The following is a 21,396-nucleotide window of genomic DNA, read 5'->3' on the forward strand; positions in this document are numbered from 1 at the left end:
ACTCCCCCCCCCCCCCCCCCCCATCCCCAATGTGTTTTCGCTATGGCATAAAGGGTGAAAAATGACCAATTAAAGGGGGGGGGGGGGCTCCCAGAAATTTAAAGGTTGCCCCCCTCTCTCTGAAAAGTATTTCCTGTTACGCGCCTGCAGAGGTCTCGACCAGGAGCGGAGTACAGGGATGGGGTACGACGTCGCTAATTTCGGCAAGCACGAACCATGCGTCCTGACATGTATGCGCGCTAACTCAGGTTGACCAGTTTCCAAATACACTGTACGTACACCACACTGGCGTAGCCGTAGCTCTGGCCGACTGGGCTGGCCCTACGTCACCTCCTGTCGCCGGCTGTCTTCGGTGACAGCGCAGCTCTGACCTACTGGACCTGCTCTACGCCATCTACAGACGTCGACAACATCTCTCGCAAGTGTACCCCGTCCTCGGACTCCAGTGACCGTTCTTCCATCTTTCCTGTCTCTCCTATCCCCTCAGTTTGTTGTTGCTTCTTCTTCCTCTTTCCTATACCTTTACCTCTACCCTTTTATCCCTCCTTACCCCCATCCCTTTGTGAGCTCTGTGGCGGTGTCGCTCACTGAAGCAGACAATAACGGGGCTCACTTTTCTCTTCCTTTCTCTTAAGAACCACTCCGCGGGGGAGGCGGGTGTGGGGGAGATGGTACCAAAGTTCACAACAGCGCCCTTACCTCCTTGCCTTCATGCTCTTTGAAGACGGAGGCGCGTTCCTCTCTGCTTGAGTAACAATCGATGGCAGGCCTGGCACGCGAGGTAATGTTATCGCATGTGCCCTCCGTGCAATGGAGATAGGTCGATTTTATCTCTGCTTTAGCCAAGTTTGTCGCCCCTGCTCGCGAGCCTTTTTTTTTTTTTTGATGGAGGAGTTTGGTTTGAGACTAGCCAAGTGACGTCATGTTACGCCCAGCAATATAATCGGCTGTGAAGAAAAAGAATCTCTTCTCCTTGGAGTCGTCTTAAGAAAATTCAGTTGGGGCAATGCAAGTTTCTAGCACTGTACCTCACAGCGTTTGTCTACCATGTCTGCTGATAATCACAAAGGTGTGTTTGGAATGTTATTGCGTAAAGTACAATTTTGTTCAACAACATTTTTCTGTTTATTTGCCATGACAATAATGAATGAAGAAATTTTCCAGAATGCTCAACAGCATTACGCCATTATTTTTGCATCATCACTGCAGTGTTCCTAGGATGATTTGCTCTATGAGGTTTCAATGAATCGAAATATTTCTATCTTTTCGCAAGTGCCCCAAAATAACTACATATGTCCCTGAGCGTAAATGCAACTTGCTTCTCCTTTGTACTTCAGGATGTGGAGTTTGCTGCTTCAGAGCGCACCCAGATACAAAATCACCTGCTTTAAAGCGCTCCAAAATGAAAAATATTGCTGCTCCAAAACAAAAATTTTGCTTCTCCGAAAATTGCTCCAAATCAGAAGACTTAACACCACTGCAGGCTGCACTGAAGCTCTTAGGCACGCTGCAAATGATGCTCATGGAGTCTAGTCAGATAAATGCAACTAAATGCAAGTTAGTGATTATTTAAAATTTTGATTACCGTGCGAGGTGCAGCAGCTGTGCCAATTGCGCCAATATGATACAATTCCTCATCGTTGCGCCAAAACCATGAAATTGGCTGAAATCGCGCCACGTTGCGCCAAAATGCCCATCCAGACTCAAATTTTTCTTAGTTGCGCTAATTCCATCGAGAAATGAAAGCCACATTGACTACCTGCTAATATCATCGATAAATGCAGGCCACATTGGCTACCTGCACTTAGCATCATCAATCAAATCAAACGCACAGACCCTAACCCTAAACTACGATGTAAGTTATATACTTTATAGGTGAGGACACTCGCTAGGCGCGATCGACCAGAAGAAGTATAGGATGAAGTAACAACGCCGCGCGCCCATCAATCAGTTGATAACAGCGGACACCTATCGGCGAGACGACGGGACGTCAAGGGGCGAAGCGTCTGCCCATCTGTCCGTCTGTGGATATGCTGTGTTGGCTACGCCGGAGGGATGGACTGCCCAAGACAATAAGGAGCCGTGCCACCAACGCTTGGCGGGAAATATGAAATTCCTATCCAGCAAACGTGGTTATGGCACGTTAAAAACGTACGCCGCGTTTTCCGCTCGCCAATAAGGTTGACGTGCTGCGAACGCCGTCGTTTCCAGCCACCACATTGGTTGTCATAGCAGCGGCACATAAACATTTTTCTGGCTTGGAGTTTCCTTAGATATCTGGCACCGCCGCAGGGCCAACGGGCGTGCGCCATTCATTTATTTATTTATTCATTCATACTGTCAATCCCAGAGGTATTATAACAGGTGGACAATCTAAGGCGGTGATTAAGTACAGTCAATAGAGAGGAAAAAAAAATAATTTAAAAAAATCAAAATTAAAGTTGTTACATTATCTGGGCGGACACGCCTAGCAAGCGAGCCGAGAAGTTGTGTCCTAAACCTAACCGTACCGCAAAAACAAAACAAAAAGATATGTGGAGGCGGGCGTAGTGGTTCGAAAATTGCTTGGCCTCGTTCTAACCCGCGCTGATCGCTGCGTAAGCCACCTTCGCCGCCGTACATCAGTGTCCTGCGGGAAAGTGTATAATGATTTGGAAAGGGCTGTGAGTGCTAATCACGGGACAGTGCACATTCTATTCAATTACTCATGTGTGTATGCGCCGCATACTTTTGAGTGCTATTATGACGGCTGACGTCTAAAAAATGCCGCCCGCATCTTCACTCGGGGGAAACTCGAGTAAATGCGTCGCAGAGTGGTGGGAGCATCGCGTGAATGTTGCGTTATTGGGTATGGTTTGGGAATGCTTAATTGTTATTTCGTCTTTATTATTCTTATTTATTGCAATAGTTGGCATGAGACGCAAGCATGCGGCACGATACGCGAGATGCGAGCATGCGCGGTTTAGGTGGGGACATCGCTGCCGACACGGGACGCGTGACATCGCACGATTAAGAAATGCTGCGCATCAAAAAAACTTATTGCCAATCATTTGAATCAGCGAATGACAATTCGCAAAAAACTTGTGCGCCATTTTTTTTCGCTACCCCTCCTTCTCGGTTCTGCTAAAGTGAGCTAGAATACTTTAGTTTTACGAATCTCCCGAATTTCAAGGTTGCCAGCGTGGCAGAGTCACATTTTAATTCGCAAAGCCTGTCAAAAAATTCGACAGGCGCGGCAAATGCCTATGTGGACTTCATTGTTTGCCCAGTGGGGTGGTTTGGAAGCGTGTGCGCGCTAGAGAAGCAGACACGACCGTGCGGCATAGATCCCAAACATCATCTGCTTTTGTTCGGGTTCTCTGGAGGTTCTGGAGAGCAGCAGAGGGTGGCGCTGCCTGGCGGCTTATGGTAGAGTTACTGTATATGCTACCTTTATACCCGTGCCACACGGGCAGAAAAAATGGCATTTACCCCCGAATGCCTTCAGATTTATTGCCATTCGCGCGGTGCCACACGGGCGAACAAAATGGCATTCATCCGAATGCCATTCGAATGCCATTCGCCACCAACTGCCTTCGCCAGAACTCAGTTGACTGAGAAATGCCTACTCTCGACGACACAGCTCGCGAAGTGCGATTTACCTGAAAGTATATAAAGGAATCATATTGAGCTAAAAATGAAATTTCCCGTCTTTTATTTGCACTAAAGTCTGAAAAAGGTGCTTTGAACGTTATCCAAAGAAAATAAAGTATTGATAATGAAACGCTTGTCAATTTTAGTGTCTATTTACGGTGTGGATCTGACTAGTGTTGGCTTAGGTTGCTACGGTCGGCTGCAACGTTGTAAAACAAAGCAAGAAACTAAAACTTAGGACAGCGTAATACGCTTATTTCTACATTTGATGATTATCTGATGTGTTTGAAGCTTGTAAGTGCTTCTTAATTTTTTTTATTGCTATTCACTCAATGCTCACTTGGAAGGTGCTGTGATGACATCATCAAGTCAAATGTCATTCGCTTTGAACGTGTAGCAGCGCTGGCGAAACGAATGTCATTCGGGAACTGAAGGCCGTCGCCACCAAATGTCATTTTCTATGCCCGTGTGGCACGGGTATTACAGTAACTGTAGCTTATGGAAATAGCGGCCACGAAGAGACTCGGTCACCGAGAGACGCAGCCCATCGTGTTACGCATCACATGAACTGGCACCGGGCACCAAACCTCATTACAGAGGAGGCAAATCAAGAGCACTAGTGTTCCAGGCTCGCACGGGCCCTTTGGCGACCCAACAACGACGCCATGAACTCTCCGCCTGTGTGGAGCAACCGAAGAAACAATCGCCCACGTTCTACGGGCTTGTTCGCGTCTCCACGATGTGCCCCGCACCTTCCTAAGTCTGCCGGAACTCTTGGGACTGTCGGGCTATACAGATGAAATCCATTTCAACTGGGTAAATTCTACAAGACACTCCTGCTACGTTGGGGCCGGTTTCACAGAGGGGCCCAAAACACACCGGCCAGGCAAACGCCCCACACACCCTCGTCTTCTTCAACCCCGCGCACTGGCAACCCGTCACCCAATTTCGATGTGTCGGGGCAAAATAAAGTGGCCCAACATGTAAACATCCAGGTTGAAACTATAGTTGAAACCACACGAATGGAGCAGGTGTGGAATACGGCTTGCCTTGGCTCGACTTTCACCAAACGATTGGGTGCTTGTGTGTGTGCGCATTGACCGTGACGCCTGGCCAGTTCACGAATAACAGTTCATTTATTTATTTATTTATTTATTTATTTATTTATTTATTTATTTATTTACTTATTTGTTTATTTTTATTATTGTGGCGTATGAAACCGCTGCCCTGTGTCAAAAGGGAATAGGAACAAATTGATTGCTTGCTTACTTACTGGCAGTTAATGTGCCTTATAGCAGTGCTCATATTCACTCTGCTTGATTTAGGGGGGTTGAATGTTTTCTATGTATATATATATATATATATATATATATATATATATATATATATATATATATATATATATATATATATATATATATATATATATATATATATATATATATATATATATTGTAAATGTAAGCCTTCTTTTCATACTGCTGCAAATTTGGTCTTTCATGACAAAAAAAAAATCGTAACCGGCTCCAAATTTGAATTTTAGTGCTTCAAAAATAACGTTTTGCTGCTGCAAATTCCACTTTAGCTGTTTTTAATCCTGATTACTTTAACTCTGTCGCGTAAATAGGCGTGTTTTAGGGCATAAATGGCGTCATATATTTCAGATTAATGCCTGCTGCTCACATGAATGCATGTCAGTGCTTGTTTTGGTGTATTGACTAATTAATTCTGTTCGCCGTTAGTGCTCCATGAACTTAATTTACGAAATCACCTACCACAAAGATGTGGTTGAGCCTTAATTATTACGTAGTGCGTGAAATATGTGAGACACAGGATAAGATAAGGGACAAGGGGGAGTGCTTACTTCCAACAAAATTTATTTCGAGGCGCGTACATATATATGCTCTCAAAATTCGAAAAAAAAACAGACAAAACAGATGAGAACCCTCAATTTCCATGCGCGAAATCTTACAATCTCAGGAAGGACAATTCTTTTTTTAAAAAGACCAAGAGAAGGCGTGCTGACGCAGTTCAGCCCTAATCTACAAATTGTTTCTCTTTCAACTACTTTTCCTTGTCACTTTATCTCTGTTTTTACCTACAACACCCGTACCATGGAAAAGTGGTTTGCAGCCACAGAGGCTGCAATGCAGTGCCGAAAAACCATCGCGACCATTTCTGACGTTACAAGCATGTTCACGGAGCCGGTCATTAAAACAGCGGCCAGTTTGTCCTATGTGGTGCTTGCCGCATGAAAGAGGTATCTGAAAGAATACATTTTCTGCGCACGTGACAACCAGCGTTTCGTGCTTTTTAGAACAAGCTGGTTTTGCGTGTGAAACAACCTTCATAAACAAGTACGAGAGCTTTTTCGGGGCAGAAAAAAATCACCTTTACATTGGCCCGCGCCTCAACCTTTTCAAATTGTGGGAGATTCCATGAAGATAAGGCACTACTGCAAGCTTCTGACGCCTTACTGGCTCAAAATGGGCAAAGCCTGCTCCAAGGACTGAAGCTTCTTGACCAGATTTCCCGCGACAGAAACCTGTACGTGAGAGGGGTAGCCAGCATTCAGAAGTCGCTCTGCTTGTTCTTTAAAACTAGCTGCCATTAGATGTGGACAAGACTTCTGTAAAGCATACTAAAGCACAGGTGTACAGTGCCTCGTTTTATAAGTTTAGTGTGGTTGGAGTGGTATGGAAGCAAGGGTTTGTTTCTCCTTGGCTAGTATGTCCAACAAGTGAGGTCTAAGATGAAAAAGAAGATCAATATCTAAAAATATGAGAGTGTTATTGACAGGCAACTCACGAGTTAAAACAAGGGGTTTCAACCGCTCCTTGATGAAGTTGAGAATATCTAGGGTACAAGAAATGAGATCACAGTCGAGAGGAATTAGGAAGTCGTCAACATCTACAAATGCGCGTGATTCTGTTGTCACTAAGGTCACCGGAAACGGTTCTGTCAAGCTTGGCTGAAAACAAGTCACTTAAGATTGGAGCAATGCATGACCCGATACAAATGCCCTCCATTTGACGGTGGGGCTTCCCGTTCCATTGAATAAAAGCATACTTCAAATAAAAGGATAAAAGTTCTAGAAAGCTACTAGAGTCGACGATACACCAGAAATGCTATGAAATGTTATGCTACCAAGCTTGTCAATGCACTCACAATTAAGAATCAATTCGTGTGCAACGAATATTTTACGTCATTGGAAAAACGACACATGCGCTGTTTAGAACAGGATCGTATGAAATCAAGAACTTGGCCGGAATTCGTCACGAGAAACGGGTTCTTTACTGCTAAACATTCGTGAAAAATTCCGGTACCAAGAATCTACGTCCTCGATGTGCTGCACTAAAAGACTTTATATGTTTAATTAATTAGGCGTGCAGGTTGACATACATACATACATACATACATACATACATACATACATACATACATACATACATACATACATACATACATACATACATACATACATACATACATACATACATACATACATACATACATCACTCTCGTGACAGAATGCAGGACACAGTACAGCGAAGTGCGAGCAATCAATGGGTGATAGATACAATGCCAAAACTGGCATCGGAGATCATGCTGCTGTAAAAACTAGAGTACATTTTTCTGAGGTAGAGATACTGGATAAGAGCAAAGACAAAACGGCGCGAAAACTTCCTGAGGCATACCACATTCATATCAGTCCGTGGTCCAAAATGTCTTAGTCAAACATTTATTTCGCGCCATGACGCGTCATGCTTAGAGCGAAAGTCACCTTGTCGCGAACGAGGTCACTTGTCACTCAAAGCTCCTGATTGTCACGTGCTCTTTGCGGTCCCGCCGTGGTGGTCTAGTGGCTAAAGTACTCGGCTGCTGACCCGCAGGCCGCGGGATCGAATCCCGGCTGCGGTAACTGCATTTTTGGTGGAGGCGGAAATGTTATAGGCCCGTGTGCTCAGATTTGGGCGCACGTTAAAGAACCCCAGGCGGTCGATATTTCCGGAGCCCTCCACTACGGCGTCTCTCATAATCGTATGGTGGTTTTGGAACAGTTAAAACCCACATATCAATCAACATGCTCTGTGCTGTCGCCTGGTGTCGAGAGAAATTTAATTAGAGTGTTTTAGCAAGTCACCAAAATGCGGCATGCAAGTGCAGTATTGTACTACGGTTTTGCCCCATACCTTTCTCCCTGAGTTAAATTGCGCCAAAAACGTAGACTCAGGAAGAAGCGAGCAACACAGGCGCGTTCATTTTTCACGCCGTCTAAGTCAGAATGAATAACTGATTCGCCCAACAGTCTCTTCTACGTACCTTTCTCGATCGTGGTGTTTTTGCCGCTCTTATCTAGAGGACCCCTCGCACCAAATTTGGAAACTCGAAATGCTCGTGTTGTTTAATATTCCTGCATGCGGAAGCAATTCCGACTGATTATGCATTGCGTTCAAAGGGCTCTCGACCGGCGACAGCCGAATTTTCGTTGGTGACATGCATGTTATTACGAGTAGGTCTATATCTTGTAACCACGCCGTAAATGCTCCAACGGTTTAAGGCGTGCCACCACCACGACAGCTTTTTCAAAAGTTACTCTAGGGTTTTCACGGGCCATTATTGAGCTTCATGCGCAATTAAATAGCTGAGAGTGCCGCGCCGTCTATCTTTCCTTCTCCTGTCTGCCTCCCAAGATGTCGACCACGGTGACGTCTATGAAGAACTATGTAACATGCAATATCATCTCGCCCAAGAAAAAAGTTTCGATTGTCACTGGGCAATCCTTTGTGGCCGTCTCCGTTCCCACGCACGGGTGGCGAGGGGGCCGTGTTCGCGAAAATGGTGCATAACGGGCGACGCTAAAAGGAAGCGGGGGGAGCAGGTGCGTCGCCGTCACGCGCGCGTCGGCCGAGCCGGTGTAGGAGTCGGTCGGCGCCTTCCACTCGGAGAAGCCCGTCCCGCCGCCCACATGGACGCCGTACGCCGACAACTGGGCCTGGAGGACAGCGTCGTCGGGGGAGGCGACATGGGCTCCGAGAGGGTGAGCCCTTTTATCTAGCTTGTCTCTATAGAGCTGGTACATTCGTTGAACGATAAGAAGGGAGTTTTGAGGGCTCGTTGCTTAGTTTGACAACAGTGGCGTAAATCATGTTGGGGGAGTGGGGGACAGGAGAGTCCTGGCCCCCCTTGTGCTCAGGCTGGGGAGGGGGGGGGGCACCTTTGCAAGTGTCCCCCCTCGAAGATTCTTTTTCAAAGATCGCATGCCCGAATAACTTGATGGTAAAATGTAGTGAATCCAACTTTTTCAATGCCATTATTTTTTGTGACCTGTACAGGTGTTCACTACCCCTCAGCTGTGTGAGGCTATTCATACAGCCACTGCCGCTCGATCAGTTTCATAAAAGACTCAATGGAACAATGCAGTCACGCAAGCTGGGAAGCCATATTTTTCTTTAAAGTGACTTTTAAGCATGGTTTTATTTTTATATAAGTGAAAAAAACACTAACAAAAACAAGATGACCGCCATGGCAAAAATATGTGTCCCTCCTTGTGACTTTTCCGCGTTTACGCCGCTGTTTGACACCGCCTTGACAAAAAACCAGTGGGTAATGTATAATTCAAGGAAAATACAGTACGGTTCTCTGTTAAAATGAACACTCGAATGTACGCCATCAATATTGCTGGCCCTCTAGCAGGAAGTTGGTGAAGAAGCAATCTTCATGCACGCCACTAATCTGTCAAGAAGTGTCAACTTTCTTCCACCAGTATAGTCTTATGCAAAATCAGTCACTATGCTTCTGTAATTGAGAGAAATCGAAACATGCTGTGCATGCTGGTGATTCCTTTAACAGGGGACGCGTCTGTCCATAGAGGACGCTATAATTGTACTGCTTTCTCTAATTGTGACATAAATTTAAGAAAGTATAATGTGGACAAAGAGACAACTCGCCGCCTTCAGGTACCGTACCTGCAACCTTCGGATAACGTGCCCGATGCTCGCCCCGCCGCGGTGGTCTAGTGGCTAAGGTACTCGGCTGCTGACCCGCAGGTCGCGGGTTCGAATCCCGCCTGCGGCGGCTGCATTTCCGATGGAAGCGGAAATGTTGTAGGCCTGTGTGCTCAGATTTGGGTGCGCTTTAAAGAATCCCAGGTGGTCGAAATTTCCGGAGCCCTCCACTACGGCGTCTCTCATAATCATATGGTGGTTTTGGGACGTTAAACCCCGCATATCAATCAATCAATCAACGTGCCCGATGCTCTACCTACTGAGCTACGGTTATGGAAGACAGGACGATCGTCATTTTATGGACGTCCACTATATGGACGTTAAAGTGGACCACTCCAGTGAAGCAAGCGTGCTACATTATACGGACATGCGAAGTGTTACAGTCGGGACGCTCCCGTCACCTCCTGCAAGCCGGCCTTCGCTACAGCGACAAAACTTGTTACGACCGCTGGATGCATGATAACACATTCCACAAGACACTGCTTCATTTCATGCACAACACCGGCCTAATGACGCACATTCGATACAAATACATGCACAAAATATTACGTCTTGAAAGCAAGTCTACATATTACGTCGTGAAAGCAAGTCTATGTCGCAATTAAAAAAAAAAAGTGGCAGAGAGGAATATTGCCGTCGTAGTTAAATCAGTATAGAGTGGGCGCGTTATCCGAAGGTTGCCGGTTCGGTCGCTGCCGCCAGAAATTTTTTTTTCTGTACACTTTACCTTCTTCATTTCTATCGTAATAATACAGTATAATTAATACAATTGGGCGTCTCTCATAATGATACGGTGGTTTTGGGACGTTAAACCCCCCATATCACAACACAGTACACATGTAACAGTACATATGGTTTTCTTTCTTTCTTAAGACAGCGCAATCGTCATGGTCTGTACTTTCTTCCGCTTATTTATCTGGTGGTTTTTATAATGCCATCTGTGGTAACGTCTTCGGCTCTATGGGTGACTACAGATAGTACGCGATTGACAAACGTCCTTCATAAAAGGTGGTGATCTTATAAGCGATTGCCCGCACTGCAGTGAAAAAAAAAAAAAAAAAAAAAACTCGCAGCATGTGCACGGGGTGTATGATGATGAGTGAGCGAAGCTCCGGAGGTATGCAGCTTTTGTCGTCAGCCTTTCAATGTATTCACGATAAATAAATAAAGAATACCTCACCTCAAAAAAAAAAAAATCATCGGTAAACCGCTAATCTTTCGTGCAATTCGCCGAGTCGATCATCATTTAAAGACGTTAGAAACGCTGTCCGTGTATATATACAAATCAACTTTTATTTGTTCTTAGAGACGATGGGTGGCTTGCGATGTCCCTTCATTATAACGACTTTATGGTCCGTGAAATGAAGGGTGCACCGGTTCCTGTACGGGTTGTAGTGAAAAATTACTAGGTCATGTTCCTCGGATCGCGGTAGGTTTCATATGGTCAAACGATATACATTTGAATAAACGAATAGCGCAACTTAAAAGTAGTTGCGGTGTAACTTCGGAAGCAGAGCGGTATCATCAATGTCTGCCTTCTTAACGCTTTTAGGAGGTCATGCCCGCACTCTATGCAACGCAGTTTCAAAGCACGAGGCCGCTGTGATAGCTCAGTGGTTAGAGCATCGAACGCGTTATTCGAAGTTTCAAAGCACAGGTCTAGCGCCTCTTAAGCACTGTTTACTCGAACGCCCGGATTTCTGGTGTTGCGGAAAAAGCTTTTGAAGCAAATCAAAAATCAAGAAGGGCGATCTCAGCCTCAAAATGCGTCAGTTCTTAAGAACTGTGTTGCAGTCCCTTATCTGCACAACGTTTCGCATATATAGACCGAAGAATCGGGAAACGAGCTAATATCATTGTTTTATTTTCCTCCCCGGAAAAGCTATCAAAGCTTTGCAGGTTAGTGAATGGACCAGCTGCAAATATAGTAAGATGCTCTGTGAAACACACAATGCACTTCGTGCATTGTGTTATTGGTGTTTTATTTATTTATTTATTTATTTATTTATTTATTTATTTATTTATTTATTTATTTATTTATTGTACCCTCAGGGCCAGAGGCATTGAAGAGGGGAGTGGTTTTACAAAAAAATGGATTCAGAAGGAGAGTAAAGGGGAGTACAGGATTCAACGTTTACTGAATAATCAATTTTAGCTGATAACAAAGTTAGGACACAAAAGCAGAACAAAAGAGGTCTAGTGTACATACTTTAAATAATCTTAGTATACAATTCTAGCTACAAAACACATCAGAACACGCAAGAACATAAAAAAAAACGAAAAAGGCACACGTCATAAGTAACCTCAGTTTACAATGTTTGTTAGTGCAGCGCGAAACAGCTGATAATCAGTAATCGCAGCAGTCGCTCCAGGAAGCTGATTCCAGTCTTTGCTGGTGCGTGGGACAAAGGATTCTGAACACGTTCTTGTTTGGCATATCGGCATACCAACTTTGTGCGCATGATCGATGCGAGAGGACACGTAGGACGGTGAAAGAAAAAGATTAGCACGAAGGTGGGGGCTGTTATGGAAGATTTTATGAAAAAGGCACAGGCGAAAAAACTTACGACGAGAAGAAAGGGAAGTCAGCTGCAACGAGTTTTTCATAGCTGTAACGCTTGCTGTTCGATCGTAATCGTGTAGGATAAACCGGGCAGAGTTATTTTGGACCAGTTCGAGGGCTTTAATCAGATAAACCATGCTGGGATCCCAAACTGAAGCAGCATATTCTAATTTACTTCTAACCAAGTTCTTATACATCAGTAGTTTTAGAGAGGCAGGTGAAGAAGAAAAATTGCGACGAAGATAGCCTAACATACGGTTTGCATTGTTAATAATGTTGCTTATGTGAACGGACCAGGTCACGCAAGAAGTAATGTGCACACCTAAGTACCGGTAGGATGAAACACAATCGAGTAGAACATTATTAAGATGGTACGAGGCGGGAGTGGTTGAAGTTCGACATACGCGTAAAACTTTACAGTTTTTAATATTAAAGTTCATTAGCCAAAGACTGCACCAGTTTGAAATAGCGTTAAGGTCGTTTTGTAAAATACTAACATCGCTTGTGTCGTTAATTTCACGAATTATCACACAATCGTCAGCGAACAGGTGTATGTTTGATGAAACGCAATCAGTGAGGTCATTGATGTAAATTAAAAATGAGAGGGGGCCCAGGACTGAGCCTTGGGGTACGCCCGAATTAACAGAACATTCTGGGGAATTATATGAGTTGGCTGCAACAAACTGTGTACGGCCACACAAAAAGTGTTCCAGCCATTTGAACACATCACGATCAAGGTTAAGTTTGCTAAGTTTTAGGAGCAGGAGATTATGGGACACTTTCTCAAAGGCTTTTGCAAAATCTAAAAAAATACAGTCCGCTTTGGAGTGACGGTCAAGAATGCGGTGAAGCTGGTGTGTAAAAGACAGTAATTGGGTTTCACACGAAAATCCCTTTCGAAAACCATGTTGTGCATCCGTGAAAAATGAGTTGGATTCGAGAAACGTCACGATGCTTGTGTACAAGACATGCTCCAAGACTTTACAAGGAATGCTCGTAAGGGATATAGGGCGGTAATTTAAAGGAGATTCTTTGCTACCTGATTTGTGAACGGCGACCACCTTACCGATTTTCCACTGGATGGGTAGGGACCCGCTGTCAATGGATTGTTGAAAAAGTTTGGTAAGAAGAATTGAAGAATACGAGGCCGTACCTTGAAGAAATTTAGAAGTTATAAGATCGACACCAGGGCTTGAAGAGGGCTTAAGTGACTGTATTATTTTAGAAATTCCCCGAGTGTCAATAATAATTGGATTCATAAGTTGATAATCGTGCAGCTTTGGGGAAGGAAGAGATGTACTGGAAGAAACCACAAAATTACTACAAAAAAACCTGTTCAGAACAACCGGACACTCATTGTCGGGAATGGATTCGTCATTATGGTCCAGCAGTTTAATTGAATCAGTCGTGCTTGGATTAATTACACGCCAAAAGCTTTGGGGATTGATTAGAAGCAGGCTAGGTAAGGTACTCTGGAAAAAGTTGGATTTTGCATTTTTGACAGCGGATACATAGGAATCGTTAGCTACTTTGTATGCAACCCACCGAGCGTTCGTGGGCAGCAGTTTCGCTTTACGGTAAAGGCGCTTCTTGCGGTTTGATAGACGTTTTAAGTAGGCATTGTACCATGGAGCTCTGGCATGCGAAGAGATTTTGCGAAGAGGGATGTATTTGTTGGTTAGCTCGTCGACTTTTCGCAGGAATAAGTTCCAGTTAGCTTCAACTGTACGGTTGTCGATTGTCTAGAAAAATGTCGAGAAAAGTGGACAGTTCAATGTTAATGGCATCGAAATTTGCTTTCTTATAATCACGAATTTGCTTAGTTGTCTTACGTGTTTCTAGAGCTGGTACTGAGATGTCGAAAGAAAGGATTAAATGATCAGATAAACCGGGTAAATATGTCATGCACGAGACAGAGTCGGGGCGTGAGGTAAGTACGAGGTCTAGTACCGTTGCTGTGCTGTCTGTTATTCTCGTCGGCTGGGTAACTAGTTGGGTAAGGGTGAAGGTTGAGCAGAGGTTCAGAAAGTCGCTAACTTGTGAGGAACTTGAATTAAACCTGGGTGATTCGGAGGACCACATGATTTGAGGGAAATTAAAGTCACCTAATAAGAAAATCGTGGCGTTTGGCAGGCGAGTTACTACGGTATTAAGAACATCGTGTAAGGAAGCAGTAAACGTTGGCGGGACGTTAGGGGGGCGGTAACATGCCGCAAAAATGAATTTCTGGTGCGCCACCTCAACACACGATAAGATAATTTCAATATCGGTTTCAACAGCAACCTGGTAAGAATCGTGTGCATTCAAAACAGCAAGCATAACGCCACCGCCTTGGCGAAGGGTATGGTCACAACGGTAAATTGTGTAGCGGGACGCATCGTAAAAAATTTCCGTGTTCCGAATGTTATTATTCAGCCAAGTTTCGGTTAACGCGATAACATTAGGTCTGCACGTGTCTACGATAGAGTTAAAAGAGTCAAGTTTATTAAGCACACTCCTGACGTTCGCAAGAAGTACAGATAAGCGTGACGGGGGCGGCAATCGCCCACATCCCCTCGCGTCTTCCTATCGTGTCTCTAGGTTTGCTGTTTGCGTAGCGTCTAGGCCGTTGTTTTGCGATGCTTTGCGTTGATGCGTTTCAGGGTGGGGAAAGTTACTCGTTTCTGTTACAGTATCGGTTAAAGAGTCATATACGTAGCATTGTTGGTTGACATACAGTTTCGTGTAGCGCAATTTGTATTTCGGAGATCCAGGTAGACCCTTAGCGAATTCAGACAGTTTCTTTCGTGCCTCACGAGTCGCAGGCGAAAAGTCTTCGGATACCGAAATACCGGATTCTTTAAGTTTAGCGCGCGCTGATAATACCTTATCTCGGGTTTTAAAGGAACAAAATTTCATTATAATGGGGCGGGGTTTGGATGCAGATAGCGTCCCTATACGGTGAGCTCTTTCGACCTCTGAGGGGGGTATTTCGACGCCAAGTGCGGAGTGTAACGCGGCAAGTGCTTTCTCCTCCGTATCGTTCCACGTTTCTTTCGAATCTGATATACCATGAATAACGACGTTATTTCGTCTGGAGCGATCCTCTAAGTCATCCAACCGCGTCTGTAACATCTCTTGTTGGGACGTCAGATGGGCGGTGGAGCTCCTAATTGACACGATATCTTCCTGGAGTGCATTTAGGGTTTTCGATTCATGCTCCAAGGTTTCAAGGCGGGTGAATATATCTGAGAGACTAGTTTTTATAGTCTCTTGGTTATCTTTTATTGTTTAACATCCGTGGTTAGATTGGCTTGGCTCTCAGTTAGATGAATTGTTCGTTCGTTGATACCTTTGAGTATTTCAAGTATGGCGGCACTATGTACAGGAGTTTGTTCTTCACCTATGTCTGTGCTGGAACTGCGAAGAGTAGGGGGGCCAGGGTTAGTTTCTACGTCGCTTGAACAAAGCAACAGCAAACTCACTTCTAAGCATTCTTTCAAGATAATACACAGCTCACGTGGGCATAAATATCTTATTCCGCTATCCTGCTGTATGATATACATTGGGCAAACTGGAAGGTGCTTGAATGACCGTTTAAGAGAGCACAATATTAATGTGCACAGTGCAGTCCAAGGACACCTCGGAATCCATGCACTGCCGTGACTGTGGCTGCGTGCCTCTCTTTGAGCGTTGCGAGGTAATAGGCAAGCACCACTCACATGCCACGCGTGAGATAAACGAAGCCTATCACATAAACAAGTTTGACGCTGCATGTGTAAGCTCCCCATCAGTTGCGCTATTACAGAAAGAGATCGCGTATCTCGATCATTTTTAAGCTACACATTTGTTCCATCAACAAGAGACAAGGGTTTTGCTGATATTGTTTCGCTGTGGTTGTATGCTGCGCCATTCTGAGCATGCCCATTTTCTGATTTTTTTGCTTATATATGCACACCACTCCGCTATTAAATCATTGTTGAAAGTCAGTGCTCTTTTCTATTATTGTATCTTTGCTTCTGTGGTTACACTGTAACTACTTTTAAGTTGCGCTGTTCGTATGTTCAGTTATGGCCTACCAACTTGCCCAAGTTCCCACGCTGCATGATATACATTAGAGTGCATATCTAGAAGCCATATGTTGGATAAGCCAATTATTTGTCATGTCTGCGATATCCACGTTAAAATCACCAACCAGTACGAATGGTGCATTCTTCTACGTTGTATTGTACTCTTTCAATGCCGTGTCTATTTATGCTTGACATTTCCGACCGACAGGCTATAAGAGCTAAATACACGATCATGAATACGATTCCAGAGTCAAAGACTTTGATGGCTGCATGTTCTCCGTTGTGACTTTGACTCGTGAGTGGCAGTTTGAGATTTTCAGCCGTGTCCGTTTGCCTCACGCCATCTCGCATCCCCTGAGGCTCATACCTTTTCTAGAGCGGGTATGTGCCACCAGTGGCTACCTACTACAACTACATACATCGGAGGATGTACAGACCCACGCCCTGAGGAGCTTCGCCCCTAAAGAATAAACGCAGCACACTAGTGTGATAATGTAATGCTATATAATATATATGCTGTAATGTGCTTGACTTGACAGGCGAACAGAAAGCCGAAACACGAGGCAACGTCCTCTCCTCTTTAACGCGTTTTCGCCGCCTCACCGCGTTGGAAATCTACCTCGCCGCTCCGCTTTCGGTGTGAATGATCAAGTTTGTGGGTATAAATTGGCAGGAGCAAGCAAGCACAGGACCGAGTTAACTGGCGGAAAATGGGAGAGGCCTTTGTCCTGCAGTGGACGTAGTCAGGCTGACGGTGATGATCACTTACAGCATGTATACTACACAGTGCAGCTCCCCGCTATAGGCAGCGCAACTCCTCCCCTCTGTGCAACTTGCACCTGTTGGTGCGACAGCTGACGATTAAAATAGATGCAACGAGAATAAGTCTCGGAGAGGGCGAAAAAGCGAAAGGTATAGGTGCATGAGCTCGTATCAGAAGCAATATCCCTTGCTATTCCGCACGCGCAATCAAGAGACTACGGCTGAGTGCTGTCGTACTATGAGAACATCTCGATGTAGTGAAACCGTGAATCGAGACGGCCTCGCACAACTGACTGTATGCATTTATAAGAATGTTTCTTTTGGATAAGTATACATACCCGCGGCTGCAATTGTCATCCTTCATATAGTGTCTGAGAAGCGGGCCGTAAGCGGCGATATGTGCTGGTTCAATCGATCACTTTTGTGATTTGTGAGCGTTTATGGTGGTCTTCTCACTGGATGTGTTTAGGCCGACCTGACACATGCGAAGTTCCCGAACCATCCCGCCTGGTGCAAGCACGCACCATCGAATCTTTGAGCTCAATAAAGTTGATTCTCTCTCTTGAGCAGGGGTCTCAAACTCACGCTAATGTTAGACCCGAACAGCGAACAAGCTGCGGGTGCGGAACGACGAGTAGTGTACAAAATATGATTTGGTATGTGGGGTTTAACGTCCCAGCACCATCATTTGATTATGAGAGACGCCGTAGTGAAGGTCTCCGGAAATTTCGACCACCTGGGGTTCTTTAACGTGCACCCAAATCTGAGCACACGGGCCTACAGCATTTCCGCCTCTATCGTGTACAAAATATCATGGATTATTTCCGAAAGGGATTTGGCGCGAGAATTCGACAAACACATCGGTACATATCTCTGGCATGACTAAAATCTGGACGCCAATTCTGAAACATAGAAATTTCGGTCTAGGCTCATGGTGGTCGCATCGGGATGAAGGAAATGCTGGAATCACACGTTGTGTGTTCTAGCGTTCGTTTGTATGTGCGCCTATATCTGTACGCAGGCAAAATTGAAAAAAAAAAAAAAAATGTCTACGCACCTGCGAGACCCCAGAGGCACGAAAGTTGCCAAGCCATCGTGGACATTTGGGCTGTTTCAGGGTCGCAGTGGCTTCCCACTGGACATGAACATGTACGCGACTCGCAAGACCCTGGCCCAGGGCATGCTCGACTTGGCGCTGCTGTCGTCCAACGCGTGTCAGCTGCGACGCGTGCTGTCGGCACCGCCGGGGCAGCGCTACCACGGCACGTGCGTCGCCTTCCTCGCTCTCTCCATCTCCTTCCAGGTGGGTCGATTCACGCGTGTGACGTTTGCACAGTTTCCATAACATAGCAGGAAACTCTGTGGACATCTGTGATAATCAACTCTCATCCGGAAGGAAAAGAGGTTGCGCACACAAACATAAGGACACTGAATACACGGACGAGCGCAAACTTTCAACTAATTTCATTTTTCGTCGTAGTCAAATGTACGCGCATACACTCGCGTGGTAACAACGGTAATCGCATTGTCATGCTCTCTAGAATAAAATAGGCCACACAGTAATCTCCGGGCAGTGCTATCGTGACTTTTGTCCAATATGTTGATGCTTCGAAAATTTGGAGCACACATTCAATACCGAACGCGCGTAAGTGAATGCGCACTATCCTGAATGATTAAGGATATTTCATGTTCCCTTATAGCGCGAACTTTGACGCACTGTCCAGTCTGTGTTCCGAATTTCCGGGGCATCAAAATTTTGGCAGAGGCCATGATAGAATTGGACGGAAACTGATGGGAGGGTTTTATATCTCAACAAAGAGGTCTTACTTCTATTTCTTCATCTGACTGTGAAATGAGGCTCTTGTGCGGCCTGTTGTACTCTGGAGAGCGCTACAGTGCGATTAGCGTTGTTACCGCGTGACTGAACGCGCGTATATATTTACTGCGACGAAAAATAAAGCTATAGTTGTAGGTTTGCGCTCGTCCGTGTCCCTTGTGTGGTTGGTGCGCACCCATCTTTTCCTTCCAAGTATGTACAACTCTCCCAGTAGCGAGTTTTTTCGAAACTCCCATTTCCCTTGCAGCTGCTCGCGGGCCTTCTGCTAGTGCTGCTCGGGAGATGGAACATCAACTGTCCCTGGGAGCAGCGCAAGGCTGACCTGTTGAACAATGTGGTCGTGCTGCTCACCTTCCTCATCAGCGTCGTAAACGTGCTGCTCTCCGCGTTCGCGCCAGACTCGCTGCTGGGCGACCACGGCGTGCACCACGCGCAGCACGCCGCCGGGGACTGGGTAGCGCAGCGTCACTGAGACCGGTATTTGCCATTTGGCGGCTATGTGCCGTGCTGGCTTTAAACGAACATTGTAACTATCTTTCCCGTACACTCGACAAGTAAACAGAATGGTCGAACTACACGGACTGCAGAAAATGTCTTTTTGTGTGCGCACCTCTTCAACACTTCGAAAATCAACGGGTATCGAGAGAAGTGCGTTTTCAAACAACGTGTGTTGTTAACACGACGTGGAAAGCGGGACTTGGGTGCACAGACTCGCGCTATTAAAACAAGTAAAATAATTTATAGCACTGCTCGAAAAATTAGATGTCACTCACGTGTTTTGACTTTGACCATATGCACACAAGGAAGCCAGCTAATGAAACACTTTTATGTCTATAATAGCATTAATTAAGTTTCAAGTGCGGATCTGTTTAGTGGCCCGGGATGTTGTCTCATGTCGTCGCTTGACGTCACACGCAACCAGGTCATGGCCTCCGAGATGGCGAGCGAACGGCGTGTTTTTCTTCGGCCGTCCCAATCGCCGCGTTCCCCAGCAAAATGAACGACTATTGTGCGCCCGATTACCGCGAGAGGGCGCCGATTCCGAGGGCAGCGGAGACCGTGGCAGAGCGCATGGGATTCCAGCGAGCGCATGGTTGTTTTTCCGCGTACGAGCAAGAATCGCCGCCACAATTTATCTCGCTGAACTGAACGAAAGTATTTTTCTGTTAGTGCATTTACTTTCGTTCAATTTACAAAAAGCATGGCAACTCGTGCAATTTCCTGATAGGTAATTGCAATGGGGGATCATAAATTCGCATGTGGCAGTATTACTTTTTTTTTCATTAAGGTCTGTATTTTCTCGGTGCTAAATACCTCGATTTGAAAAATAAAGAGGCATCCTGGCATTTCTCCGTTCTGGAGACTTGTATGGGGGAAAACTGAGCTAATTGTCGTCGTTGGATCATATTGCTCTCATGTCCTGACTCATAATTTTACTATTATATTCCGCACGGACATTTTTGACGTCGTCAACCGAAGCGCAGTTACGCTCTAGATAACTCAGTGCCCTGGTCACGTCATTAAAATAAGGTACGTGAGAAGTAATTTTGCCAGAATATTGAAGAAGGCTTCGATTAGCCGACCTAAATTCAATCCCCACGTCTCTCACAGTGAAAGTGTTTGAGTTGACATCGTCTTCTTTTTCGTCATCTGTATTTTTATTACGTTTTGGTAGCAATATGGCAATATGATTGTCCTTGTGAGGAGGTTTATTAGCCGTTAAAGACAGCGACGAGACAGCGTCAAGAACCGTCCAGCGATCGGCACAGCAACGAACCGAAGCACGAGCCGAGAGAGCCAGGCGTTGGCGATGCTGCTCGCTGCAGGCACATCTTCTTCTTCACAATCGCCCCCGCTGAAAAAGGAGCCATCCTGGCGACTTAAGAAGTTTCAGGCAAAGGCTCATGGTACGGTTTCAGTCGGGAAACATGGACGATGTCACGAGCACGCCGGCGCATGTCGTCCGATCGGGAAACTGGTTCAATTAGGAAATTAACCGGAGAGGTTTTCTCCAAAACGGTGTAAGGCCCCTCGTACCGCGGGACAAGTTTCGAGGAGAGTCCCGGTGTTTGGTATGGGATGGCAAGCCCCACAAGAGACCCTGGGGCATAGTTGGGATCCGGAAGAGAGGTGCTACAAGTTTCTTTCTGGCGTTGTTGTTCTTCCGAGGTGAACGCACGGGTGAGCTGGCGGCACTCTTCGGCTTGTCTAGCAGCATCGGAGATAGGTGGACACTCGGAAGCATCAGGACGGTAAGGAAGTAGGGTATCAATTGTATGGGAAGGCTCACGTTCGTAAAGAAGAAAGAAAGGTGAGAATTCCGTGGTGGATTGTATTGCGGTGTTATATGCGAACGTGACGTATGGGAGAACACGGTCCCAGTTGCTGTGATCAGATGCCACGTACATTGACAGCATATCACCTAGCGTGCGGTTGAACCGTTCCGTTAGTCCGTTAGTCTGCGGGTGGTATGCTGTCGTTTTCCGATGAATGACGTGGCATTCCGAAAGCAGAGTTTTGACGACCTCGGAAAGAAAAGCGCGG

General features: G+C 45.6%; 1 protein-coding gene and 1 non-coding gene across 3 annotated transcripts in view; both read left to right on the forward strand.

Annotated features, from left to right (window-relative positions):
* Positions 1 to 19,427, forward strand: part of LOC119163401 (ninjurin-2) — a 22,989-nt gene extending 3,562 nt beyond the window's left edge. Inside the window, exons 1-3 of one of the 2 annotated variants that reach the window (XM_037415389.2) lie at positions 8,566 to 8,674; positions 18,133 to 18,318; positions 19,100 to 19,427. In XM_037415389.2, the coding sequence (XP_037271286.1) occupies positions 8,603 to 8,674; positions 18,133 to 18,318; positions 19,100 to 19,324 (483 nt within the window). In that variant the 5' untranslated portion in view covers positions 8,566 to 8,602 and the 3' untranslated portion in view covers positions 19,325 to 19,427. Of the gene's footprint in view, positions 1 to 8,565; positions 8,675 to 18,132; positions 18,319 to 19,099 lie in introns of those variants that run through there. The other variant, XM_075873037.1, reaches the window with a different exon arrangement.
* TRNAS-GCU (transfer RNA serine (anticodon GCU)) lies at positions 9,639 to 9,711 on the forward strand. The gene has a single exon. It is a non-coding gene; the product is annotated as a tRNA-Ser (tRNA).
* Positions 19,428 to 21,396: the final 1,969 nt, after the last annotated feature.

The sequence above is a fragment of the Rhipicephalus microplus genome, chromosome 9, assembly GCF_043290135.1.
Source record: "Rhipicephalus microplus isolate Deutch F79 chromosome 9, USDA_Rmic, whole genome shotgun sequence".
In the NCBI taxonomy this organism is placed as follows: domain Eukaryota; kingdom Metazoa; phylum Arthropoda; class Arachnida; order Ixodida; family Ixodidae; genus Rhipicephalus; species Rhipicephalus microplus.